We start from the raw sequence: 26,534 nt of genomic DNA on the forward strand, positions 1-26,534 counted from the left end.
AGAGCTCTATTTCAAAATGAGATATGCAGTTGACGTAGCTCACTTATGTTTAGTTAAGCCCTGCTGAGGAGTCGCACCCTAACAGGGTTCAAGAAAGAGCTGGATAAATTCATGGAGGTTTAGTCCTTCAATACTTAGCCAGGATGGGCAGGGATGGTGACTCTGTTTGCCAGGGGCTGGGAATGGGTAACAGGAGAGGGATCCCTTAATGATTCCTTGTTCTGTTCACTCCCTCTGGGGCACCTGCCATTGGCCACTGGGGGCAGACAGGCCACTGGGCTGGATGGACCTTTGGTCTGACTCCACATGGCCGCTCTTATGTTCTTATGTCCTTAAAGAGCCCCCGCCCTGCTGCACCCAAGTGTATCTGCACTGACACAGACGTAGCAGCGCAGGGTCCCGGGTACCTGAATCCAGTCGTGAGTTCACAGAGAATCTGAGTCCTGCTTTTGATCAGTAGAATAGTCTGAACGGCAAACAACCCCACAAAAAATACCCAACAGAGCCGTGTTTCTTAAACTTTTTAACATCGAGGAACATCAAACAAAAATATTTTTTTTGAGGAACACCAAAGAACCTTTAAGGGCGGCCATTCTGAATTCTGTTGTTCTCCGTGGCACACCTCCAACTGCCTCGCGGCACCGCAGAACACAGTTTAAGAAACACTGCAATAGAGACAACAAAGCCCCACCCCTTTGTGGCAACAATCCATTTCCTAGACGGGGGAACACACCAGAGAACAACCGGACAGGACCAGATGGAAACATTTAATTAAAGCGAATGATTCACACACAGTTCACGACACACTAGTTACACAGGGGCTGAGCCAGGAGGGGGTCCCTGGCCTCTGTGTATAAAGGGATGGGAATGGATGAGAGGGGAGGGATCACTGGATGTTCCCTGTTCTGTTCAATGACTCTGGGGCACCTGGTATTGGCCACCGTGGGCAGACAGGACACTGGGGCTATGTTTACACTGGCCGGTTATTGTGCAAGAAATATGCAAATGAGGTTAAGCGTGGAATATTGCTGAGCCTCATTTGCAAACCTAATGAGCCACCATTTTGTGGAAGAGGCTTTTGAACCAGAAGGACCTGTCTACACTGCCTCTTTTTGCACAACCCCCCCCTTGCGTAATGTTGTTCCACCACTTATTTTTCAGGAGGAATGGCATTGTGCAAGAGAACCGGACAGTGTAAACATAGCCAGGGTGAGATTTGCCTTTGCTCTGACCCAGCCTGGCCGCTCTGATGTTCTTAGTTTCTCTGGTGAGCGCCACCCAGTGGCTAGCTCGGGCAGCTCCCTGCTGGCTTGTCCCATTCCCAGGTACTTACATCCCCCCTGTAACTCAGCCTTGGGGGCTCACAGCGTCATGCCAGGGAATTTCTGGGCAGCTACAATTACAGGCCCCAACGTTCAGTGTCGCAATACCCCAGCCCCTCTCTAGAGCACGTTCCTTGTCGTTAGGTCTACAGCGGAAAAGAAAGTTCCCAGCAGGCAGCAGCTTCAGGAGCGGGGGGCTGGCTGCTTTCCTGAGCCCAGCTGGCCCCCAAGACACCCCAAGGCAGGTGCAGGGGGGGTCTAGTGAGGGGCAGTATTGTCGGGTTGGTCGTTGATCTGAACTCTTCTGTGCTTTATCTGGTGAAGTGACAGAGCCCTGCGGGGTGGGACGTTTGCAAAGGGAGATCACTGTGGTGTGGAGCTCTGAGGGACGCGGGCGGGGGTCTCAGCATGTGGGACTCTGAAGGGGCAGCTCATGGGGCAGCAGGTTATGACCCTCAGGCAGGGCCTAGAGAGCCTCCCCCAAGAACGTGCCCAGGGACACCTTGAGTGGGGCAGTGGCTGGGTCTGTGATTTGGTCCCGTTGTTTGTGCTGATTTTATCCCGTCCCCTCTGGCTGTGTCAATGGACCCAGATCTCTGCAAATTGCCTCCTGCTGCTGCAGAGCCTCCAGTTTCTCCCCAAGCCTGATGGGTTAATTCTGTGTCCTGCCACCCCCAGCTCCGTCTGTCCCCTGCCCAGCCCCCACCTCCATCAGTCCCCTGCCAAAGCCCCCTCCTCTGCCCTTCAGGGCCTGTCTGCTCCCTGGGGCTGCAGTAGGTTTCTTCCACCTCCCTTCTCTGGATGTGTGAGGGAGGGGAAGGAGCTTCTGGGGTCATAGAGATGAGGAGTCAAGGGCTGGGTACAGGGGAGTCCTCCAGGGTCACAGAGACTGGGGTGTGTGAGGCTAGAGGAGGTTGTGTCAAGGAGACAGTCGGAGCCTGGTGTTTGTGTCCCACCCCACCATGAGCCAGGGTCGGATTCTCTCCCCAGGGAGGGAGCCTGGCGGGAAAGTGAAGATCGAGGCCTCGGTCTCAGCATCGATAAATGTCACCTGCCCCCGGTCACAGTCCAAACAAACATAGATCCTGTGGTGGGGGCTCAGAGTGAGGGGGGTCTCTGGGTCAGTGAGAGCCCGGAACGGATCCCCGCACCGCCCCACAGCCCAGATCCCGCCCTTCGGACTCAGGCTGACCCATCCCTTCCTGTTCAGAGACTCTCTGGCCACCCCCACAGCCCAGTATCGCCCACCCCCCACCTCCACCTTCCAGCAATGTCTCCCCGAGGTGAAGCCCTCACGGCCCAGCACACAGCGCATAGTGTCAAATCTCTCTGGGGTGTCAGGCCGTGGCTGATGTGTGTCTGTCCATCTCACACTTTTCCCATCCTCCGACAGGACGAGCTGGGGATGCGCCGTGTCTGGATCCAGAGTCACGTTGGCTGGAGGGAGAGAATCAGAGCATGAGGGGCAAAGCTTGGCCCTGGGGGGGTCAATGGCGTCAGGGACAGAATCTGCCCAAGCTGGGCAGTGACTCAGGGACTCTCCTGCCTCCAGGGGCGCCCGGCTCTGAGTGGGGAGCAGCCCTGAGGTCTCGGCCCAGCCCAAGGGGCAGCTCACTCCTCGGCTGGGAGGGGCCGTGGCAGAGAGAAGGGATCAGAGGGGCCCTGACACTGGGAATCTGCCCCCCTCTCCCTGGGCTGGGGACAAGCGACTCTGGGCTGGGGACCCCAGGGGTATGTCATGGAAACTGCCTACTGAGGATTGTCTGAATCCAGGCTCTTGCCCTTGGCTGGATCCCTCCCCATTGAGACAGGGGGTTTAAAGAGGGAGTTCTCCAGGTAAAGGAGAAACAGATACAGAACTCTTGAGGGAAGTGTGTGTTGTGCTTGGGGAGTTCTTGCTGTGTGCTGAGCTTGTGTTTGTGAGTGAGGGTTGGTGTGTGTGTGATTTTTTTCCCCTGTTTGTGAGTGAGGTTTTTTTTATTTTCACTTCCCCTTTCCCCTCCCTCTCTCCTTCATGGAGTGTGTGCTGTGACTGGCAGGAGGAAACTGTTGCCTTCTAATTAAAGTTGGAATTCTAGAAGCCTCTGCTGATTGGCTGAGCCTTGGTAGGGGGAGAGACTTTCAGGCAGTCCAGGGCTTTATAAAGCAGTGAGCAAGCGACCAAGGAGCTTGCAAACAGGTGAGTGTTAACAGGGAGTTTAGAGAGGGAGTTGGGAATGGGGTGAGGTTCTCTTGCCTTTCTTTTAAATCCTTTCTCCAGGATAGCAGGGATGGATGGTGATAGGTGTAACAGTTAACTTTAACTAAGGACTTAGTTTGAGTTAAAGTTTGACTGCCGCGTGTAACCGCGGGCAGTTAGTTTGGACTAAGGCGATTTAAAAATGGCACCCGGACGGGAAGATGCAAATAAAGCCCAGGATACTTAAATCCCGGGTTTCATTTGCAACTTTGAATGCCTACATTAGCCTCCCTAATTTGAACTAGGGGGCTAGTGTTGACATACCCTGAGTGTCTATGGGTTATGTTTAGTGATATTGTGGTTGGTGTCTTCTACAGACCGCTGAATCAGGTGGATGAGGTAGATGAGGCTTTCTTCAGAGAACTGAGAGAAGATTTCAGATTGCAGGCCCTGGTTCTCGTGGGGGACTTTAATCACCCTGGCTGTGTCTAGATTGGCCAGTTTTTCCAGAAAATCAGCCGCTTTTCCAGAAAAACTTGCCAGCTGTCTACACTGGCCGCTTGAATTTCCGCAAAAGCACTGACTTCCTACCGTAAGAAATCAGTGCTTCTTGTGGAAATACTATTCTGCCCCCGTTCAGGCAAAAGGGCCAGTGTAGACAGCTCAGATTTGTTTTCCGCAAAAAAGCCCCGATCGCGAAAATGGCGATTGGGGCTTTTTGGCAGAAAAGTACATCTAGATTGGCACGGATGTTTTTCTGCAAAAAGTGGTTTTGCGGAAAAGCATCCGTGCCAATCTAGACGCTCTTTTCCGCAAATTTCTGGAAAATCAAGCCAGTCTAGATGCAGCCGAGGTGTTTAAGTCTCAGCTTGACAAAGCCCTGGCCGTGTTGATTTAGTTGGGATCAGTCCTGCCTAGAGGAGGGGGCTGGATTTGATGACCTTCTGAGGTCGCTTCCAGCTCTATGATTCTATGATTCTATGAAATGTCCCTGGGTCCCAGCTGCCTCTGGGCAGGGTTTGTGACTCCCCCGTGACACGTCTCCCCCGCCCGGCACGTCTGGGCTCGGCTCCTTTCCCGCCGCACTGGGGCTCTGGGCCGAGCTCCGATCTGCCCCCCTCCAGGCTGCTCAGCCTCTGGCCCAGCGCCTAGACCCCGCAGAGCCAGCAGGGAGGGGCAGGGACCGGCCCCAGCTGGGCTGGGCGGGAAGAGGCTGAACAAGGCGAGTCCTGCACTGGGGGTGCCCAGGAGCCGTGCGGAGGGAACGGGGGTGTCTCTGTCCCAGCCATGGCAGGAGGCTGACTCAGGGGCTGACAGAAGGAAGAGGAGCCCAGGGACCTGAGGGGGGTCCCAGCGGGGCTGGGCGGAGGGAGAGAGAAGCTGAGCTCATGCCGGGGGAGAGGAAAAGGGGAACAGGACCAGAGCTCTGCTCTCAGCAGCTCCCCAGCTTCCTGCCATGGGCCCAAGACTGCCCCTGTCTGTGCCCCATGCCCTGGTGCTCTGGGGTCTGATCCATCCCTTCCCCCGGCAGAGCAGGGACCCGCCCATGGACTCTTGGGTCCTCTGCCGGGGGCAGGAGAAAGAGCAACATCCCCGAGAGCCCCAGAGTCCATGCTGGGCACAGCCCCTCAGTCACTGGGGGAAGGGAAACTCCCCTGAAGCAGAGAACAATGGGAGCCCAAGGCTGAGTGGAGTTTCAGGTGTATGAGGGGTCCAGGCGGGAAGGGGTGAGGCTGAGGGTTTTGGATACGAGGGGGAGGCGGACGTACAAGCTGAGGCAGGGACTTGGGGTGCAGGAGGGTCTGAGACTTCTGGGGTAGCCCTGCAGATGACAGGGTCTTGAAAGGGGGGTTGGACTCTGGACTGGGACTGTGGGCTTTGGGAGGACTGAGGAGGAGGATTTTGGGGGCAGGACATGGCCCCTGGGCTGCAGGAGGCTGGGGGAGGGGCCGTTTTTGAGTCGCTTCCATGGCTGACTCCTGGTGCCTCTCTGTCCTGGGGCACCACACTGCACCCAGCAGTGGCCGGCAGGCCTGGCTCTGAGGAAGGCAGCTCACCTGGTGTGTGCGCTCTTAGGGGTTCCCCACTTTTTGCTTCCAGTGCATCCGGCAGAGTGTCTGGGGGAGGAGAGGGGAGATTCAGGTTTGCACGGGGAGCCCAGAGCCAGGTTGTCATGTGACAGACACACTCAGGCCTCCTGCACTGCCCGCCTTTTGTTGTTTCCTAGGCCCAGGTCCTGCAGAGCCTTTGGCATCAAAGCCCATTTCGGCACTTTGGTCCCTTGGTGCTGACGGGATGTTCAGAGAATGTGAGATCCTGGCTCTTGCTGGGAGCTGTTTATCCCTGGGGAAACTGAGGCAGGGGGCAGTAGGCTTCATGGGCCAGATTCACTCTGTGCTGGCAAAGCATGGTGGGGAGGCCACTTGTGACCCGCTGGTCAGTGGCTATAGGGGCCGGGGCCAGGCCTGGCACAGGCTAAGCCAAAGTCACATCCCGGTTACAATGGCCCCTTGCGCTTGGGCCAGGGAGCAGAGAGCCAGAGGCCCAGTGTTAAACTGCCCATGTCCCTCTGTCCTTTGCCCCACCTCTTCCCCAGCCTCACCCCATCCCCATCCCTCTCAGGGATATGCCTCTGACAGGGGTGCCAGCTACCTTCACAAAAATTCTCGAACTTGGCAGGTCTCTGGGTTCTGCAGGGAGGGGGGGCTTCGTGTGATCTCCCCACCCCCAGCCCAACCCTCAGCTCCTATTGTCTGGAAACAACCGGCCAATAGGAACTGAGAGATTGGCCTGGGGGGTGGTGGCTGCACAAGCCTCTTCCCATTCCTGGAGCTGAGAGCCACATGGAGGGAGCAGCCTGCAATTTTAGTGATCTGGGGCTGCAGCAGGCAGGGAGCCCAGCCTGCCTTGGGGGTGCTGCAGGGCTGCTAGATGGGAGCTACTTAAATAAGTGCCTCCCATCCGGAGCCTGCCTTTGGCACCCCAACCCCTCCTGCATCCCAGCTCAGTTCCCTAGGTCACCCCCCAAGCCCTCTGTACTCCCTGCCCCAGGTCACAGCTCCCTCCCACACCCTGCATGCCCTCTTACATCCTTTCCCCAGGCCAGAGTCCTCCCCTGCACCCACGCCCCCTCCCGGACCCTACTCCTCAATTCCCTGACCCAGGTCACCACCCGAAACTCCCTGTTAGACCCCACATCGTCTCCTGCACCCCAGTCCCTTACCCCGTGCGCCCTTCTGCAACCAACCCTCAACCTAGACTCTGCACCCAACCTAGCAAAGTGTGGCTTTTGGCCACTTTCCAAAATCTTGGGCTACGTCTAGAGTGCATCCCTTTTTCATAAAAGGGATGCAAATTAGACGTATCGCAATTGCTAACGAAGCAGGGATTTAAATCCCCCCCGCTTCATTAGCATAAAAATGGCTGCCGCTTTTTTTCGGCTCGGAGCTTTGCCGGAAAAAAGCACCAGTCTAGCCTCGGATCTTTTGGAAAATAAAGCCTTTTCCGAAAGATCCCTTATCCCTTATTTTAAGATCCCTTATCCCTTATTTTTTCCGGCAAAGCTCTGAGCTGAAAAAAAGTGGCAGCCATTTTTATGCTAATGAAGCAGGGGAGATTTAAATCCCTGCTTCATTAGCAATTGCAATATGTCTAATTTGCATCCCTTTTACGAAAAAGGGATGCAATCGAGACATAGCCTTGGAGTGGGCCCCACCAAGAATTATTGCCCCTCACCCCAATTGATGGTGATTGGCTCAGCTTGGGCCTGGCGAGCCGTGTGCTGGTCGTAAGGGCAATGTTTCCTTCAGTGACCTTGCTCTTAAGGTGCCGAGTTCCTGAGCTGCTCTGCAGGACACAGATGTGTTGCCTCCACAGGGTGTTTTACAGACAAGGACCCAAAGTGTCCTGCCAAGGAGCAATGAGCAAAGTCCAGAGACCCCCCTGGGGAGAAGTGACCTGTGCACATCAGCCTGTGCTGAGTGGCAATGAATGAATCGGAATCAAGAATAACTTGAAAACTGCTTGGACAGCAAAAGCTCTGACAATGAAAAGTTCCCGTGTGTGTGGCGTGTGAGTCACACAAGACACTTCCCGTTCCTAACACAAAGGTGATTGGAACAGAACTAATCAGTGTTCAGTCTGCCTGTGAGTAACATGTCAGACATCGAGTATCAAAGGGGTAGCCGTGTTAATCTGAATCTGCAAAAGCGGCGAGGAGTCCTGTGGCACCTTATAGACCAACCGAAGTGTTGGAGCATAAGCTTTCGCGGGCAAAGACCCACTTCATCAGATGCATCTGAAGTGGGTCTTTGCCCACGAAAGCTTATGCTCCAACACTTCGGTTGGTCTATAAGGTGCCACAGGACTCCTCGCTGCTATGTCAGACATCGTACAGGATAGTCAGAGCCTCACAGGAGAAATGCATCATGCCCTGCCTATGCCCCGGGAGAAGGGAACGGGGCAGAATTTGTTTCTCTCTCTGGCGTTCCTCACTCTCACAGTCAGTGTCACTGCAAAGGCTGCTTTTGATCAAATAAGGGGTAAAAGTAATCAACCTGAATGTCCTGCACCCCCAGTCTGTGCCATACGCCCTGTTCGGTCCCTCCTAGGTACCTCTGAACGCCCTCAGACTCTTCGACAGAGCAACAGTTTGTTTGGAGAAATCACGGACTTGTTCTTCCAGTTCAGGAGCCATCTCCTCTGGCTGCTGGGCCTGCCCCTCCTCACACCTGGAGAGAAACAACGTCCCCTGGTGACCCTGCACTGAGTGGCTCAGTTCTCACCCTCTGGCCAGTGAGTCGCTGCTCTGATGGGGCTGGAGTTAGAATTTCCCTAGTTCTCCCAGCCTGAGAGCAGGGGCAGCGCAGCCCTCGGCCGGGCGACCTTCCCCGCAGGGACTCAGGAATGTTCCTCATGTCCAGCCTGGGGAGACCAGCTCTGGGGACAAAGGGGAATTGAGTCTCCACGGCCAATTCACTCCTGGGCCTCCAGGCGCTGAGGGACGGGGGATTCCCAGGCGAAGGGCTGTGGGAATCTGCCCACTAGGGACTAGACTGAGACACCAGCTCCCCACTTCCCAGCTCATCCCACGCAGGTCTCCAAACAGCCCTCGGGCAGGAAAGCTCCTGGGTCCCTGCTGCCCTGGGCTGAATGGTGCCCAGCGCCCAGCAGGGACAGGCCCACGTCCCACCCCTCAGTCCTGGGGCAGCCACTCCCCAGGGCGGTGACATGGGTAGAATGTACCACAGGCCAGTCTGCGCCTTTCCCTGGGTAACTGCAGAGTCGTCTCTAAAAGGGCGAGGGCCTCAGGGTTAAATGGGTCAGAGATTTGAATCCCAAATGTGACCTTCCTGCACGTTCTGCTGTGGAGCCCTGGGGAGAGGCAGCGACAACTTCACTGCCCAGTGTTTCCCCCGCGCTGTGAGGGGGTGAGAGCCACTGACCTGCTCAAGGTGCTTCTGACGTCCTGGGGGGAGAGAGAGAGAGAGAGAGAGTTTCAGTCCCACCTGACACACACTGTGAATTCGAAGGGAGGGATTTTGCGAGTGAGGGGAAACTAGGCTTTGCCTGGCCCCAGGGCCATGGATCCCTGAGCGAATGGGGCTTTGCCATCACTAGTCTCTCTGTGCCTGTGGGTCTGCACAAAACAACAATTCCCATGCCAGGAGGGCGCACACGGAGCTGCCCTGTGACCTCTGACTCCTGTGCCCACCTGTTAGGAGCTGTCCTGTCTCTCCTGTGGAGGGAGCTGGGCTGTTTCCCCTCAGTCTCACCTGCAGGAATTCACTTGCTGGCTTCTGACACTTCCCCTCCAGCTCCTGGATCTGCTCGCTGAGACGGGAAATCTGCTCCGAGAGTTTGGTGACAGTGTCAGTCCCTGCCTTCACGATCATCTTATCCAGCTTCTGCAGCTGGGCCAGCAGGAGTCGCTCTTGTTCCTCCAGGAACTGCCGCAGCTGCTGAAACTCGGCCACAATCTTCTGCCGCTCGGCTTGTGTCTGTTTCTGGAAGAAGAAGAACTAAAGAACATCACCACTGCTAGGGGGACATGGTTGGAGCCCGGGGCCCTTCCCAGAGCACTGAGTGTGCACAGGGCCGCATTATGACTTTCATGGGCCCTAGGTACTTTTGCCTTCGTGGGTTCCTTCCTCCATAAAAAAATATTAAAAATTATTTTTGATATAACTTTAAATACATTTTTTTTCTGTTTTAGGCAAAATTTAATAGATTTTCATGGGCCCTAAAAGTTTCATTTTTTTCTGATGTGAGAAAAAAATGAAAACATTTTCTTCGACCCTAAGGCTGCATCTACATTGGCATGATTTTCCGGAAATGCTTTTAATGGAAAAGTTTTCCGTTAAAAGCATTTTTGGAACAGAGCGTCTAGATTGGTACGGACGCTTTTGCGCAAAAGCGCTTTTCCACAAAAAAGCCCCGATCGCCATTTTCGCGATCGGGGCTTTTTTTTGCGGAAAACAAATCTGAGCTGTCTACACTGGCCCTTTTGCACAAAAGCTTTGTGCAAAAGGGACTTTTGCCTGAACGGGAGCAGAATAGTATTTCCGCAAGAAGCACTGATTTCTTACAGTAGGAAGTTAGTGCTTTTGCCGAAATGCAAGCGGCCAGTGTAGACAGCTGGCAAATGTTTCCAGAAAAGCGGCTGATTTTCCGGAAAAACTGGCCAGTCTAGACACAGCCTAAAAGTTTATTTTTTTCTTCTGATTTTAAAACATAAGAACATAAGCACGGCCGTTCTGGGTCAGACCAAAGATCCATCTAGCCCAGTAGCCTGTCTGCCGACAGTGGCCAACACCAAGTGCCCCAGAGAGGGTGGACTGAAGACAATGATCAAGCAATTTGTCTCCTGCCATCCTTCTCCAGCCTCTGACAAACAGAGGCCAGGGACACCAATTCTATCCCCTGGCTAATAGCCTTCTATGGACCTAACGTTCCATGAGGAGTAACGGTAGTTTGAATAAGAGATCCTAATTTGAACTACCTACTCCGTGCCACGTGTAGCCATGGGCACGGAGTTCGGACTAAGGGGCATTTAAAAATGGCGGCGCCCGGGAAGATGCAAATGAAGCCTGGGATATTTAAATCCCGGGCTTCATTTGCAACTTCGAATGCCTACATTAGCCTCCCTAGTTCGAACTAGGGGGCTAGTGTAGACATACCCTGAGTCTGTAACGCTGAAATGCTGGCTGTTCCCTCTGGGGGGCGCTGTTGCCTGAAATGCTGGTCCTCCGAGTGAGAGGCAGGAGGAGGAGGAGAAGTGAAAGAGAGAGATGGAGAGAGAGGCAGGAGGCGGAGGAGAGCTGAGAGAGAGAGGGGGGGAGGCAGTAGGAGGAGAGACAGAGAGAGACCGGAGGCTCAGGAGAGAAGACCCACGTGGAGGAGAGACCTGAAAATCCCGTCTTATGACGGGCTAATTGGCTAGTTACAGAATAGCGACCCTTATTCCAAACTAACAAAGCGAGCATCCACACAGCAATTCTCTTATTTCTAAATAAATTGGAAATAACAGACGGCTTCTTCTGACTTCTGTAAACCTCATTCCATGAGGAATAACGTCTCTTGTCATCTGAAGAAGTGGGCTGTGCCCATGAAAGCTCATGATCCCATCCACATGTTGTGTTCGTCTTTAAAATGCTACCAGCCTATCTGTTGTTTTTTAAGTTTATCCTGTTAGGGTACATCTGCACTTGCTCCCTAGTTTGAGCTAAGGATGCAAATGTAGGCGAGCGAAATTCCTAATGAAGTGGGGATTTAAATATCCTGCGCTTCATTAGCATGATCTCGCCGGCACGTTACTCCGCTGATTCGAACCAGGAAGTGCGTTCCTGGATGCACTAGTTCGAACCATTTGACATTTCTAAAGGGGGCCACAAATGCACAGAGGGTGGAAGCGGCTGGTTTAGGGCCCATCCCTGAGAAGGAATTCTGTTAAAACAATGAATCGTGATTTTTGGGTGCTTATTCCCCAACCAATCAAGAGAAACGGTTATCCAGTCCCTAGATTGCCCCAGCCGCTCCTTAGTGTCTGATTCAGGATCGGCTCACTACAGCAGCAGCGAAATAACGCCGGGCACCTACCAGATACACCTGGCTGGTCTCCTCTCTGCTCACTTTCAGTCCCAGCAGCTTTTCTCTCTCAGCTCTCAGAGTCTTCACATGGGCCTGGAGCCTTTCCTGGAGACACAGAAACATTTCAGGTGACTAAGCAAAAAATCAAATGTGAGATTTGCTAATCTTTTAAAAGTAGATCATTTTTGTTCAACCCTTTTCCTTAATATCCTGCCAGCAACAATTATTAATTTTGTTTCTGTTATTGTTAGTTTCAGGACTAGAGGGAGGGGAGCTGGCCCAGCACAACCATGCACTGTACTCATGACTCTAGGGCCCGGCAGGTTTATGGGATCGGGGAGGCACTCGGGAGGCAGTGACCCTGCTGCGGTGCCCTATTACCAGGCCGTCCCTGCTTCCTGCGGTCCCACCCCTGCTCCTATCGGCTAGATTCCCAGGGTGGGAGCTGCTCCCCAGTGCTCCCCCTCAGTCCCATGAGAACAGGGATCACAGTCGGCATTTCCCTACCTGGAATTCTTCCACAGCTTCCTCAGCAGGAATCACGGTGTGAGCTCGGTGCCCCTTGGATCTGTCGCACACCACACAGATGGGGATTCCATCCTCTCTGCAGAAGAGTTTGAGAGGCTCCTGGTGTCTCTCACACAGTCTCTCTGCGGCTGGTTCCCTCCCTGCCTGCAACCGGAGTTCTCTGGCTGCATCCACGATACTCCTCAGCTGCCTGTTCGGCCTGAGGTTCCCCTGGGGAAAGGTCCGTCTGCACTGGGGGCAGGAGACGTTTGTGGTGAGGTCCCCCCAGTACTGGGTGATGCAGGCTTGGCAGTAGCTGTGATCACAGTCGAGAGACACCGGATCGTTGAAATACTCCAGGCAAATGGAACAGGTCACTTCATCCTGGAGCATCTTTGCGGGATTCGCAGCAGCCATGGCTTCTCACAGGGAAACCAGAGAGTTAGTGTCACTTCCTTCTGCTGGGAAATGGGCGGGTTGCCCTTTGTATCATGAGGTGCTATCTTTCTGGGTGTGTTTTTAATGTTCTTTCCTTTTTCAGACTGTACGGAGCCTTTGCATGAAGTGTGATGAGTCCAGACTGACAGTCACTCCTCCAAAACATCTGCCAGGTCTGAAACTTGGGACTAGGCACTGTGGGTACATCTACACTGCATGCTTATTTTGGAATAAGCTACTCTGGAAGATATATGCCGAAATAAGAGCATCTACACCAGTGTCTCCAACCTTTTTACACCCAAGATCACTTTTTAAATGACAGACCAAGCCAAGATCTACTGCCCGGCTCCTTTCTCAAAGCCCCGCCCCTTCCTCTCTATTCTCCTCCTCTCCATCACTTGCTATCCCCAACCCTTATACTGCTGCTTTTTTCCCCCAATTCTTCTGTAGGAAGAGGTTTTTCCAACATTTGGCCTGTCTAGACTGGACCAAATGTCTGAAAACCCCCTTCCTTTGGAAGCCCCCTTATTCCTTGTGGAAAGAGGAATACAGGGGTGACTGAAAGATCATGTTTACTCTTCCACTAAAAAAGTGGAAGAACAAACGCAACCCTGGATGCAGAAGAGTTTTTCTGGGATATCTCCAGAATCCTGAAAAACTCCTGGGCTGTGTCTACACTGCACCCCTTTTCCGGAAAAGGGATGCAGATGAGACAAGTCGGAATCACAAATGAAGCGGGGATTTAAATCTCCCCCGCTTCATTTATATAAACATAGCTGCCACTTTTTTCCGGCTCGGGACTTTGCCAGAAAAAAGCGCCAGTCTAGACGGGGATCTTTCGGAAAATAAAGCCTCTTCCGAAAGGTCCTTTATTCCTCTTAAAATCAGGAATAAGGGACCTTTCGGAAAAGGCTTTATTTTCCGAAAGATCCCCGTCTAGACTGGCGCTTTTTTCTGGCAAAGCCCTGAGCCAGAAAAAAGCGGCAGCCATGTTCATGCAAATGGAACGGGGGAGATTTAAATCCCCACTTCTTTTGCAATTCTGACTTGTCTCATCTGTATCCCTTTTCCGGAAAAGGGGACCAGTGTAGACACAGCCCTGCAGTTTAGCTGTAACCTCACTGGGTTGAGACAGGATGTGTAGGCTCTGGGGTGGGAATGAGGGATTTGAGGGTGGGAAGGGGTGAGAGGTACAAGCTCTGGGAGTAAATCTGGACACAGGAGAAGGTGGATAAGGGGACGCTGGCTCAGGGAGGGGGCACCAGGCCGGTCAGTGTTGAGGTCAGATGTAGGGTTAGGGTACTAAGCAAGCCACAGACTTCTGGATGTGAGGGTTCAGGAATTTGGGTTGGGGTATGTCAGGGGCTCAGGGCAGGGGGTTCCAGTGTAGGGTCTGGGGAAAGCAGGAGTGGAGGAGTGTTATGATGCTGTGGCCAGATGGGGGCTTGGCCCCAATTGGGGGTTTGTTGGCCAGGCTTCATTTTTAAATAAAATACTGTGTCAAACAAAAACTTTCTGCATTGTCTTTATTTCTGAGAAAGGCGGTGAACCAGTTTTGAGTCAGGGGTCACCGACCCAAGAAAAGTCAGTTGAGGCCACACAAGTGAGATGCAAAAAAACCCGCCTCCAACCCCTCCCCCCCCCAAGCTTCACTAATGTGGCCCCAAGTGTGTTGGTGGGAACAGGGGACATGGTACTGGGGACTGGTGCTAGTGGGTTCTTCGGCAGGGGACAGGGTGCCAGTGGGGAGAGAGTTCTGCGGCTGGGGGCAGGGGAGAGGCAACAGGATGCTGGGAGGACAGAGGACAGGGTTCTGCAGCAGGGTCCAGAGTGCCAGTGGGGACGGTTCTGCAGCTGGGGACAGGGTGCCAGTGGGGACAGTTCTGTAGCTGGGGACAGAGAAGTAGGGACAGAGTTCTGGGATTGGGACGGGAGTGGGGACCGAGTTCAGGGAGTGGGGGCAGGGTTCTGTGGCTTGGGACAGGGGCGTGGGGACAGAGTTTGGGGGCTGGGGAGTGGGGGGTGCAGAGTGGGGCAGGGTGCCAATGGAGGCAGAGAGTGCCTTGCATCCACCTCCTCCCAGGTGTCTCCCCCCCCCGTCAGAGGGAAGCCGGCATGTGCCTCCTCCAGGCACGACTCTCCCCCCCCTCCGTGGCACAGGGAAACCCTGCATGCACCTGCCCCGGGGCTGACTCACCCCTCCTGCGCCAGTGCAGGGAAGTTGCCACGCTCCTCCTCCGGGGCCGACGCCCCTTCCTGCAATGCGCCCGGCAGAGCAGCCAGTGCATTTCCGGAACCCCCAGAAGTGGCGCTAAGTTGCAGGACTTCCGTCCACCCGCGGGAAGCCGGCACTACCTCTGTTTTCGCTGAAGGTAGGTAGTGGGGCTTCTCAGGAGTGGAGGGGAAATGGGTTGGGGTGGAATGAGGTGTACAGCTAGTTCGGAATAGGAAGCCTAATCCGAACTAGCTAGTTCGTGCCGCATGTAGCCGTGGGCATGGAGTCCGAACTAGCGGACATTTAAAAATGGCGGCGCCCGGCAACATGCAAATGAAGCCCAGGAAATTCAAATCCTGGGCTTCATTTACAACTCCGGTTGCCTACATTAACCACCCTAGTTCGAACTAGGGTGGTAGTGTAGACATACCCTAAGTGACTTCATAGCAGAAGAACATAAGAACATAAGAACAGCTGTACTGGTTCAGACCAAAGGTCCATCTAGCCCAGTAGATTGTCTGCCGACAGCGGCCAACACCAGGTGCCCCAGAAAGGGTGGACCGAAGACAATGATCAAGCGATTTGTCTCTTGCCATCCTTCTCCAGCCTCTGACGGAGGCCTGGGACACCATTTCTATCCCGTGGCTAATAGCCTTTTATGGATCTAACCTCCATGAAATTATCTAGCTTCTCTTTAAACTCTGTTATAGTCCTAGTCTTCACAGCCTCCTCTGGCAAGGAGTTCCACAGGTTGACTATGTGCTGTGTGAAGAAGAACTTTCTTGTATTCGTTTTAAACCTGCTACCCATTAATTTCATTTGGTGTCCTCTAGTTCTTCTATTATGGGAACTAATAAATAACTTTTCTTTATCCGCCCTCTCCACACCACTCATAATTTTATAGACCTCTATCATATCCCCCCCTCAGTCTCCTCTTTTCTAAACTGAAGAGTCCCAGTCGCTTTAACCTCTCTTCATATGGGACCTGTTCCAAACCCCTAATCATTTTAGTTGCCCTTTTCTGAACCCTTTCCAAGGCCAAAATATCTTTTTTGAGGTGAGGAGACCACATCTGTACACAGTATTCAAGATGTGGGCGTACCATAGTTCTATACAGGGGCAGTAAGATATTCTGTGTCTTATTTTCTATCCCTTTCTTAATAATTCCTAGCATCCTAATTGCCTTTTTGACCGCCGCTGCACACTTTGCGGAAGTTTTCAGAGAACTGTCCACGATAACTCCAAGATCTCTTTCCTGATTTGTCGTAGCCAAATTAGCCCCCATCATACTGTACGTATAGTTGGGGTTATTTTTCCCGATGTGCATTACTTTACACTTATCCACATTAAATTTCATTTGCCATTTTGTTGCCCAATCGCTCAGTTTGGTGAGATCTTCTTGGAGTCCCTCACAGTCTGCTTCTGTCTTGACTATCCTAAACAGTTTGGTATCATCTGCAAACTTTACCACCTCACTGCTTACCCCTTTCTCCAGATAATTTATGAATAAGTTGAAAAGGACTGGTCCCAGGACTGACCCTTGGGGGACACCACTAGTTACCCCTCTCCATTCTGAAAATTTACCATTTATTCCTACTCTTTGTTTCCTGTCTTTTAACCAGTTCTCAATCCAAGAAAGGACCTTCCCTCTTATCCCATGGCCATGTAATTTACACAAGAGCCTTTGGTGAGGGACCTTGTCAAAGGCTTTCTGAAAATCTAAGTATACTATATCTACTGGATCTCTCTTGTCTGCATGTTTGTTAACCCCTTCAGAGAACTCTATGGGTATGTCTACACTACCCTCCTATTTCGAAGTAGGAGGGTAATGTAGGCATACCGCACTTGCAAATGAAGCCCGGGATTTGAATTTCCCGGGCTTCATTTGCGTAAGCCGGGCGCCGCCATTTTTAAATCCCGGCTGGTTCGAACCCCGTGCCGCGTGGCTACACGCGGGACGAACTAGGTAGTTCAAACTAGGCTTCCTAGTTCGAACTACCGTTACTCCTCATTCCACAAGGAGTAACGGTAGTTCAAACTAGGAAGCCTAGTTCGAACTACCTAGTTTGTGCCGCGTGTAGCCGCACGGCACGGGGTTCGAACCAGCCGAGATTTAAAAATGGCGGCGCCCGGCTTATGCAAATGAAGCCCGGGAAATTCAAATCCCGGGCTTCATTTGCAAGTGCGGTATGCCTACATTACCCTCCTACTTCGAAATAGGAGGGTAAGGTAGACATACCCTAATAGATTAGTAAGACATGATTTCCCTTTACAGAAAAAATGTTGACTTTTGTCCAACAAATTATGTTCTTCTACATGCTTCACAATTTTATTCTTTACTAAATAGCAGTAGCCAAAGAGTTAAGTGGGCGACCTTGGAGTCAAGATTTTACTGCCGTGGATAGTACTGCGGAGGCCTCTGCTGAGTCACTGATAAAGCTCTTAGGAATGGTATAATACCTCACAAATGTATACTTGGAAGACCATGTAGCTGCTCTGCAAACATCGCGTAGGGAAACGACCTTTAGGAAGGCTGTGGAATCCGATACTGCCCTCGTCCCCCTGGGAGAGACTTGTTCTTACTATGCACTGACTGATGAGCTTGGAGGTTCACTGTGCAGAGAGAGGATCTCCTTAGAATAGGCGGCAATTGAAATGAGCAGGCGCTGAGACTTCAGGAAGGGCTGCGTTCTATTTATGTAAAAGGCTAGAGCTCTGCGTACGTCCAGAGTGTGCAGCTGACTGTCTTGCTGGGAGGAGATTGGAAGGGCAACAGGCTCGTTAATATGGAACTCAGCATTTATCTTTGGTAAAAAGGCCGGCTGAGGCTGGATCACTACCCTGTGAGTCATAAACACCGTATAAGGAGGCGCAGCCAAGAAAGCAGCAAGCTCACCCACTCTGCGTGTAGCTGTTATTGCTCGCAAAAAGGCCACATTGGTGTTTAGCATCATTAGCGAGCAGGTAGCCAAGGGCTCAAATGGGTGTCACTTCAGAGCATCCAGGACCAGTTCCAAATTCCATGGCTGAGGTGGCTCTCTATGAGGTGGGTAAAGATTTGCCAACCCCTTCATAAACCGTCTGGTGGCCAGAGAGCGAAAACAGAATTGTCCATGGTATGCTGGAAAGCTGTAATTGGAGTGAGGTGGCCCTTGAGGGAGGACAAGGCTAATCTGGAGTGTTTTAACGCTAATGTATAATTGAGTATTTGAGGTATCAAGGCAGAGGATGGTTGTAAGTTATTGTCTGTGCACCAAGAGCAAAATCTGCAGCATTTATGTAAATAAGTAAATCGAGTAGTAGGTCGTCTGCTCTGTAATAGAACCTCTTTCACTCATCTGCTCATCTCTGTGTCCTGGAACTAGTCAGGAACCACACAGTGACATGAAGATGCTGAGGTGGAGGGTGTAATAAGGCTTCATGATCCTGGGTGAAGAGGTCGATTGGTAGTGGATAGGGTGGATGAGGAGACATGTGGAAGAGATAGGGCAACCAAGTTTGTCAGGGCCAAAATGGAGCTATTAGGATCACTGTCGCCCTGTCTCTGGCAACCTTTTCTAGGACTCTAGCAATCAGAGGTGTAGGAGGGAAGGCATAGAGCAGCTGATGGCCCCAGTTGAGGAGAAAGGTGTCTCCCAGTGACCTGGGACCCATGCCTGCCCTTGAACAGTAAAGGCAGCTCTTCCTGTTGTGACATGTGGCAAATCTATGGTGGGGAGACAAAAAATACCTTGCAGAACTTGGGGGGTGTATTTCCCACTCATGGTCCCTGATGAAGTGTCTGCTTAGGGGTTCTCAAACTTGTGATACCGTGACCCCCCTCTAAGTTGCTTATGACCCCCCACTTGGGGGTGTGTGTGGGGTCATTGACCTGGGTTTGGTACCTGGGCGAGCCATGGGAGTGACTGAGCTGGACCTGAGAGACTGAACTCAGCTCCGGGCTGGGGACAACCCCCCTGAATCCTTTGGCTAACTGGGGTCCCCGTTCCCATGGCCCTGTGCTGGGATGAAGCAGTCAGAAGGAGGAGGCAAGGGGCTGCTTTATTCCCTCTCTACCTGTCCTCTGCCTCTATCTCCTGCCCCACAGCCCCTAGCGGAGTGACTCACCCGCACCCTTCCCACCGGCCAATGGGAGAGCCGTGCCGGCTACGCACTGCCCATGCTGCACTGCAGAAGGCAGAGGCCTGTGGAGGACGTGAGAACACTCTGCTAGTAATGTCTTGTGTTAAAACCCCCCAAGATCACAGATTCCCCAGTCTTGGATTGGTAACGCTGCCACCACCCCAATGCAACCCCCCTTGAGAACCCAGAAAGGCACACTCAGGAATTCCTTCCTGTGGGGGACCCTCGAGAGCCTTAAACCTCCCCCTAGAGAGAGCTTGGAACCCCATTGTGGAGACTGACTGAAAATGGAAGTTTAGTTTCTCTGTGTAGTTTGGCTGCGCAGGTTCAGACACTCACACGCAGAACCTCCCGCCTTGTAGGACATGGAGCATGTTCTTAAAAGGATGATTTTTCCTGAAAACAAAACAAATGAACAATCCCCCGAGCACAGCTGGTAAAATTTTGCTTGATTGCTGGGTGTTACAGGGCAGATAAGAAAAGGATTGAAAACACAGAGAATTGCTTCCCTGGTTACAGCTTGGAACGTTACTGTGTAACTGGGAAGCTAAATGGACTTCTCTGTGATAAGCACAACGAACCCAGCAGTAAAGGTCCCATCTGACTAACCATTCCCTGTTCTCATCACATCTCTGTTGTTTCAACTGAATGCTCAGGTGGGAGGGGCTGGTGAGAGACAGGAGGAGAAGCCTTTATAGCCAGCAAAAAACTTGTTGAGGCGCCATCAGCCTGGCAATATTATTCTGGAATAATGGAAGTTACTCCAAGATCACACAGCCTTTGTCTACACACAGGCGGTTACTGAGACAGAACATCGAAATTCTGTCGAGCTGGAGGACGGCTCACTCCGATTCCTGTAACCCTCCTCACACGAGGCGTAAGGGAAGTCGGGGCAGAGGGCTCTGTCTCCAAATAAGTGTGGTGTAGATGCTCCCAAATTCGAAAAAAGCTATTTCAACTTCAGCTATGCAATTAGCGTAGGTGAAGTTGTGCAGCTTTTTTCCATGTTAGCCCTGCTGTTGAGACATGCCCTAACCGAGTAGGGGCCAGCCTGGGGAGAGGACAGAGGGTGTCTGGACTCTTGAAAGCTCCACCAGTGTGTGAGCCACTGAAAGGACACAGCAGGGCCTGTCTTAGGGATGGTGTTACTGACTGGCTCCAAGGGGCTCTGTGACAGAGTGGCCCAGCCCCACACTGGCCACGGGGGAAGCCAGCTGGCCTGCTGGACTATGCAGACCCCGGCCCCGCAGCAGTGCTGGGCATGCTCCAACTGCGGGCCAGGTATAAAGGCCAGGGAGACAGCTCAGATGGGGCCGGCCTCCAGGGAGGGAGGAATTCCTCTCCAACTGCTGGAGCCACAGCTGGACAGCTGGAGCCAGAGCTGCTGGACCAACCGCCGGAGCAGGAGCCACCGGGCCTGCCGCCTGCGCCACTGCCGTCCCCAGACCGAGCGCAACCTCAGTGCTGACCCCGGCGGGCAACCCGCCCAGCTGCAGTGGACAACCCCAGCACCACTGCCCCAGACGTGGAGCCTGGCAACGTCATGACCAGCACCGCTGCTGCAGGTGGGGTCTCCGCCGGCCGGGGAGCTGGGTAGGAAGCAACCCAGGGCAGGGGGCAGGGAACCCTCTGGTGGGCTTGGTGTGTTTTGAGGAGAACTTTCCGCTGAACCAGTGGTGGGAACCACCCACCACTAATAGGGCCCTGGGTTGGGGTCTGGTGGAGAGGGACGGCCCGGACCTCCCTACCCCTTCCTCCCAGAGCATGGACTAGACTTCAGGGCCTGCAGGTGGGAAGGGTCACCCCTAGGGCCAATGGGGCAGGGAGGACACCCCATGGGGGACAAGAACACACCGCTGGGCTCTCTGGGCCTGGCTCCTCTTCACTGGGAAAATAATGTGGGATGGTATCTCCCTCCCAGCACGCGTCTGCGGCAGGGGGTGGAGGCAGCGTGGCAGGGAGTGGGGCTGGGCTGCATCTCTCCCTCTCTGTGCTTGTGCGGGGAGAAGAAGCGTTAACACAACCAGGGCGGGTGGAGACGCAGGCGAACACCCAGCGAAAGCTGAGACCTCAGAGCGCGAGGCAGTCGCAGAGATGGGCCCGCACAGCCTGGCTGTTCCTGGGTCCTGCCAGCGAGCACACAGGCCAGGCTCAGGTGTGACCTAACACGCAGGCTGCTTTAGCTCCCGAGCCTGGACCAAACTATCCCTGTGTGGAGTCCAGGCCCTTCCTTCTCTTCCTTCTGCAGCCCTGGGAAAGGGCCCACCCCCCGCCCGTGTGCTCCCCTCTCCCTGGTGCAGGCAGCAAAACTTGGCAGCTTCTCATCCCCGGCCTCCCGCTTTCCAGCACAGACACAGCCCCACACATGGACACGGATCTTCATTGTGCTTCCAAACTGGGTTGTTCCATCCACACTGCCCAAACCCAGGCATGTGACAGCTCAGGGGATCCCGAGCTCGGTCGGACAAGCACAGCCCCATGGGTCCCACACGCTGTGTAACTCACGGCCTGCCTCTGCCGGAAGGTCTCCCCATGTCCCCCGCCCTGTGTCTGGGCGACTGCCCACGGGAGTCAGGGTGGGCGCAGCAGGGCTGCTGGGCAGGGAAGGGCCGAAGCAGCCCAGGGAATGGCTGAAGGAGGAGAGGGGGCAGGAAATGATGAGAAACGAGAGCAGGGCACAAGCACCCGTGGTAGGTTTCTTGCCGCTGACGTGCAGGGAGGTGCCACTGTCCAGGCTGTTTCGGTGGGTCACAGGGTCTGAGCGAGCTCTGCACCGATAGCGAGCTGGGGAGGGGGAAGGCTTCAGGCCCAGGCTGTGTTTGCTCACACCCCCTCTGCCATGGTACCGCACAGCTGTGCTGCCCAACAGATCCACCTGGGCCAGTGCTGGGTACAAATCACCGTAGTACTGAGCGCAGGGGCAGTGACAAGTTCCTGGCAGGGGTGTTGCTTTACTGGACAGGCAAAGGGCAGCAGAACTGTGCCAAGCCACCCTGAGAAAGAGGGTCACTCTCCCCTGAACCATGCAACTGGGACTCGAGAGCCCTGGGAAGGGGGAGGGGGTGTTACCCTGGGGTCTTTCAATCCAAACCTCTCGGTAACTATTAGTCTCTGTGAGGTGGTGTCAGGAAATAATTCAGGGGAGACACGGTCGTCCGACCGATAGAGGGATGGTACAAACAGGACAACACAAGACGCTTTCACTTACAGCTAAACTTTACTTCGTCTCAAGCACTTACACACGTCTGCAACAGGTCAGTAAAACACCCCCACCCTGGATAGTTACTGGAGTTGAGTGTGGCTCTCGAGGGACACTGGGCAGGCTTCCATGGCTACTCTTCCATTTGTCAGTGCAGACGAAGATGCATCCAGATGTGAAGAGTCCCCAAGGAGTCGTTGAGGCGCCCCGCCAAATGTCCCCCAAATTGTCCCACTAACTCAAACTTTCCTTCCCTATTTATCCATTAGTGTTACAATAACATGTCACTCAAGCACTTGTCAGGCAAGCACTTTTCAAAGGTTAGGCAAGAGGTTTTCTTCTGATCATCACTTTCAACAGATGCATTTTTTCTGTCTCAGAGGCTCCATGCCCGGGGCCCTGACAGATCTGTGTCCTAGGGCATTAGACAAGTTTCCTGTTTTCCTAAATGTCTAGCTCAGCGACTTCACTAGAGATTTGGGCATCAGGAAGGATGCGGGGTCAAGCTGCTCTCTCTGTGGCTCTCAACCCCCTTGTTACAAGTCACTCCCCGCTCCAGTGGGGAATAAACTCCTCTCGCAGTGTCCCTAAACCCCGTCTACAGTTCAGAGGGCCCGACTTGGAGTGGGACGGCCTTGGTCTCATCCCTTTGCCTCCTGCAGGGAGGGGAGGAAGGTCTGGGCCCGCCCCCACTGCAGACCTCAACCCAGGACCCTAAGAACGAGCGTCGTTGCTGCTCATTCGGCCGGTGGGACCATTCCTCTAATTCACTGGCCCTCAGGCCCTCTGGTGCCCCATCCTGGGTTACTTCCTCCCCTCATGCCGAGTCACCCTGGGCACATCTCACTGGGGACCCCCAAATCAGTCTTGTCCTGACTCGGCTCAGCTCTGCTCCCCCTCCTTAGGTCGGTCTCTCCTCTTCTTGCCTCTCGCTGCTCTCTCTCTTCAGTTCGCCTCTGCTCCCCCTTGGCAGACTGGCCCGCCGCTTTTCAACACCGGCACCACCAGCTGGGATACCCACGCAGATGCCCTCCTGCCAGACAGCTGGGCGGCCTGAGACGTCCTGGTGCAGCCGCTTTCCCATCGGACAGCTGGACGGCCCAAAGCACCCCGACGCGGCGTGAACTGTGGGCACCGTACACTCCCAGCATGGCTGCCCACTCCCCACGGTGCCGAGACCAGGCGCCTTTCCAGTGAGGGGTGTGGGTGCTTCAGCGGGGTCATCCCACACCCCGTCACACCCTTTTGTCCCTTTCTGTGCTCATGCTGAAGTGGCTGTCTAGGCCTGTTTATGGGCCTCAGACCCCTTGGATTAGGGATCCATCACCTCTAGCCCTCAGCTTAGGCTGTTCCCCTCCTGAATCCCAGCCAGCCACTGCCTCACTCCCAGGACCTTCCCCCAGCCAGGTGTTCATCTCCACCTCCCTTCCTTTGTCTCTCCCCGGGGAAGAGACTTGGTATCTGTTCAAGCTAGGCCAAGGTGTCTGGGCTAATACACATATGGGTGAGACAGTGGGAATCCCACATCACAGCACAGAGGGACACAGGGTTACAGAACAGCCAGCCCCCCACCCTCAATACGTCACAACCTCTCTCCGATAGAGGCAGCAAGAGGGGGAGTGACTAGTCACATCACTAGTCCACTGTCCACTAAGCTTCTGCTTATTGGAGGGTTGACTATTGGCTTCCATCCCTGGTAGTGACACCAGAGCAAGAGTGTGGACACTGGAGCAAGCCGGGGGACTTTGTCCATCCCACCCTGGTATCTCTGGCAGGAGTCCTTGCTGACTGGAGACATGCAGGGCGGTGTGGCAGGGGTCACCATTTTTGTAGGGCTGCCCCTTTATTCTTGTTTTATTGTTTTCTGCCTGTCCCCAGCCCCGCTGTTAGTTCTGTCCCTGCCCAGCCGCCACCTCTGCCTGTCCTCAGCCTGGCTCTTAGTTCTGTCCCTGCCTAGCTCCCACTTCTACCATTCAAGACCTGTCTGCTCCCTTCTGTGGAGCTGCAGGGAGGGGTGGGGATCTTTCAGGAACCAGAGAGATGAGGAGCCAGGGGCTGAGAATAGGGGAGTCCTCCAGGGTCACAAAGACTGGAGTGTGTGAGACTAGATGGGCTGATTTCAGGGGTACAGGCTGAGCAGTTCTGGCCCCACCCAGAGCCAGGGTCGGATTCTCTCCCCAGGGAGGGAGCCCATTTGGAAAGTGAAGATCAGGGCTTCGGCACCAGCATCAATAAATATCACCTGCCACCGGTCACAGTCCAGACAAACCCAGATCCTGCTGGGGGGGCTCAGGGGCAGGGGGGTCACAGGGGCAGTGAGAGCCTGGAACTGTTCCGCACACCGCTGCACAGCCCAGATCCCCACCTTGGGGCTCAGGCTGATCTCTCCCTTCCTGCTCACAAACTCTGTGGCCACCCCCACAGCCCAGTATTTCCCATCCCCCACCTCCACCTCCCAGTAATGTCTCCCCGAGGTGAAGCCCTCACGGCCCAGCACACAGGGTCTAATGTCAAATCTCTCCGGCGTGTAGGGCAGCAGTTGCCATGTGTCTTCCCATTTCACACGTTTCCCATCCTCCGACAGGACGAGCTGGGGATGCGCCGTGTCTGGATCCAGAGTCACGTTGGCTGGGGGGGGGGGGGAGAATCAGAGCGTGAGGGGCAGAGCTCGGCCCTGGGGGGGTCGATGGCGTCCGGGACAGAATCTGCCCCAGCTGGGCAGTGACTCAGGGACTCTCCTGCCTCCAGGGGCGCCCGGCTCTGAGTGGGGAGCAGCCCTGAGGTCTTGGCCTTCGCTCCTGAGGTTCATCCCACCGGCCAGTGACTGAGCCCAGAGATTTACTGACCCGACCTGAGACTCAATCTTCCCCCTCAGACACCATCTGTCCCTGGGTGGGGATTAGGGGTCCTGCAGAGGTGACTGGTGAGGGGAGGACTTGGAGGCCACCAGCCACATGACCCTCCCCCCCGCTGGCCCAGAGAAGGGCTGTGACAACCCCCCTCCAGCCTCCAGTGCAGGTTCCACTTCTCACTGTCATGACACCTCCCTGCCTGCACCCCACCCATCTCTGCTCTGTCCTTACCCTGCTTCTCCTCCCACTGAGGCAGCCCTGGGGGAATAGTGATGTTGGGGGAGGGACCAGTGGCAGCTGTGAGGATCTGCCCCCCTACACTCAACAGCAGCAGCAGGGTGAGATGGAGCCAGTAACCCCAGGTTGCTCTGCTCCCCTGGCCACATCACTCTGCTTCTCCCACTGCTACTGATTAGTGCAGGGAGGCTGGGCCCCTGCTGACCCACCAAGCCCCCCCACCACCAATGCCCCCAGTGGCCACAGGCCAGCCCCTTTCTCCTCTCTCCCGCCCACGGTGTTGGGGCCAAATCATCTCTTGTGTCTCACTTGTATTTTGCCCATGCCCTGGACTCCCAAGGAAGACTAGGAGAGTTTCCCAACATCAATCATATGAAAAAAAAAGAGGAGTCCAGTGGCACCTGGGGGTATGTCTACACTACCCCCCTAGTTCGAACTAGGGGGGTAATGTATGCATACCGAACTTGCTAATGAAGCCCGGGATTTGAATTTCCCGGGCTTCATTAGCATAAAGCCGGCGCCGCCATTTTTAAAAGCCGGCTAATGCGAACCCCGTGCCGCGCGGCTACACGCGGCACGGACTAGATAGTTCGGATTAAGCTTCAGATAGTTCCACGAGGCGTACAGATAGTTCGGATTAGGAAGCCTAATCCGAACTATCTAGCCCGTGCCGCGTGTAGCCGCGCGGCACGGGGTTCGCATTAGCCGGCTTTTAAAAATGGCGGCGCCGGCTTTATGCTAATGAAGCCCGGGAAATTCAAATCCCGGGCTTCATTAGCAAGTGCGGTATGCATACATTACCCCCCTAGTTCGAACTAGGGGGGTAGTGTAGACATACCCTGAGTGACTAACAGATTCATTAGGGCATCAGCCTGTGTGGGTTAAACAGAGGCAGGAGTGTAGATGGACTTGTACCCTTTTTCTTTTTTTTGTGTTATGTCTATACACAAGTCTCAAGGGTGCCACAGAACTGCTTGTTGTTTTTTGTGACAGAGCAGGATAAAGGGCTTGGTGGAAGGGGAAAGAGGCAGCTCTGGAGCAAAGAGAGAGAGAGAGAGAGAGAGAGAGAGATTGATTGATTAATTGATTGATTGATTGATTAGAGATAGAAAAAGACAACTGATAAGCAGACTGGAGGAGCCAAGCAGAACAGCATCTGCCCTGCTAAAGGCTGCAGGGAGGCGACAGAGGGACAAACACCAAAACAAGGCGAGTGAGTCTTATACTGTGACTCCTAAACTGTGGGCTGAACAGGGGACTGACCCTGTCACACTTTGCAGACAAACACGTCTCCCCCTCTAAGACTTATCAGTTACATGGTCCCAATTAGCTTTCCCTGATGGGCCTTTCCTCACTTGTATTTAAAGCCCTGGAG

The 26,534-nt window shown here is 54.0% G+C and overlaps 1 protein-coding gene across 8 annotated transcripts in view; it reads right to left on the reverse strand.

The window, feature by feature from the left end:
- LOC102460034 (zinc finger protein RFP-like) overlaps positions 1 to 26,534 on the reverse strand; it is an 84,322-nt gene that overhangs the window by 45,811 nt on the left and 11,977 nt on the right. Inside the window, exons 1-8 of one of the 8 annotated variants that reach the window (XM_089770834.1) lie at positions 12,097 to 12,513; positions 11,599 to 11,694; positions 9,276 to 9,506; positions 8,946 to 8,968; positions 8,116 to 8,231; positions 5,559 to 5,618; positions 4,964 to 4,975; positions 2,097 to 2,759 (exon numbers count right to left, since the gene is read on the reverse strand). In XM_089770834.1, coding sequence (XP_089626960.1) covers positions 2,242 to 2,759; positions 4,964 to 4,975; positions 5,559 to 5,618; positions 8,116 to 8,231; positions 8,946 to 8,968; positions 9,276 to 9,506; positions 11,599 to 11,694; positions 12,097 to 12,513 — 1,473 coding nt within the window. In that variant the 3' untranslated portion in view covers positions 2,097 to 2,241. Of the gene's footprint in view, positions 1 to 2,096; positions 2,760 to 4,963; positions 4,976 to 5,558; positions 5,619 to 8,115; positions 8,232 to 8,938; positions 8,969 to 9,195; positions 9,202 to 9,275; positions 9,507 to 10,345; positions 10,385 to 11,598; positions 11,695 to 12,096; positions 12,514 to 26,534 lie in introns of those variants that run through there. The other 7 variants (XM_089770835.1, XM_075914068.2, XM_089770833.1 and 4 more) reach the window with 7 other exon arrangements.

Source organism: Pelodiscus sinensis, chromosome 19 (genome assembly GCF_052426305.1).
Source record: "Pelodiscus sinensis isolate ZL-2025 chromosome 19, ASM5242630v1, whole genome shotgun sequence".
In the NCBI taxonomy this organism is placed as follows: Eukaryota; Metazoa; Chordata; order Testudines; family Trionychidae; genus Pelodiscus; species Pelodiscus sinensis.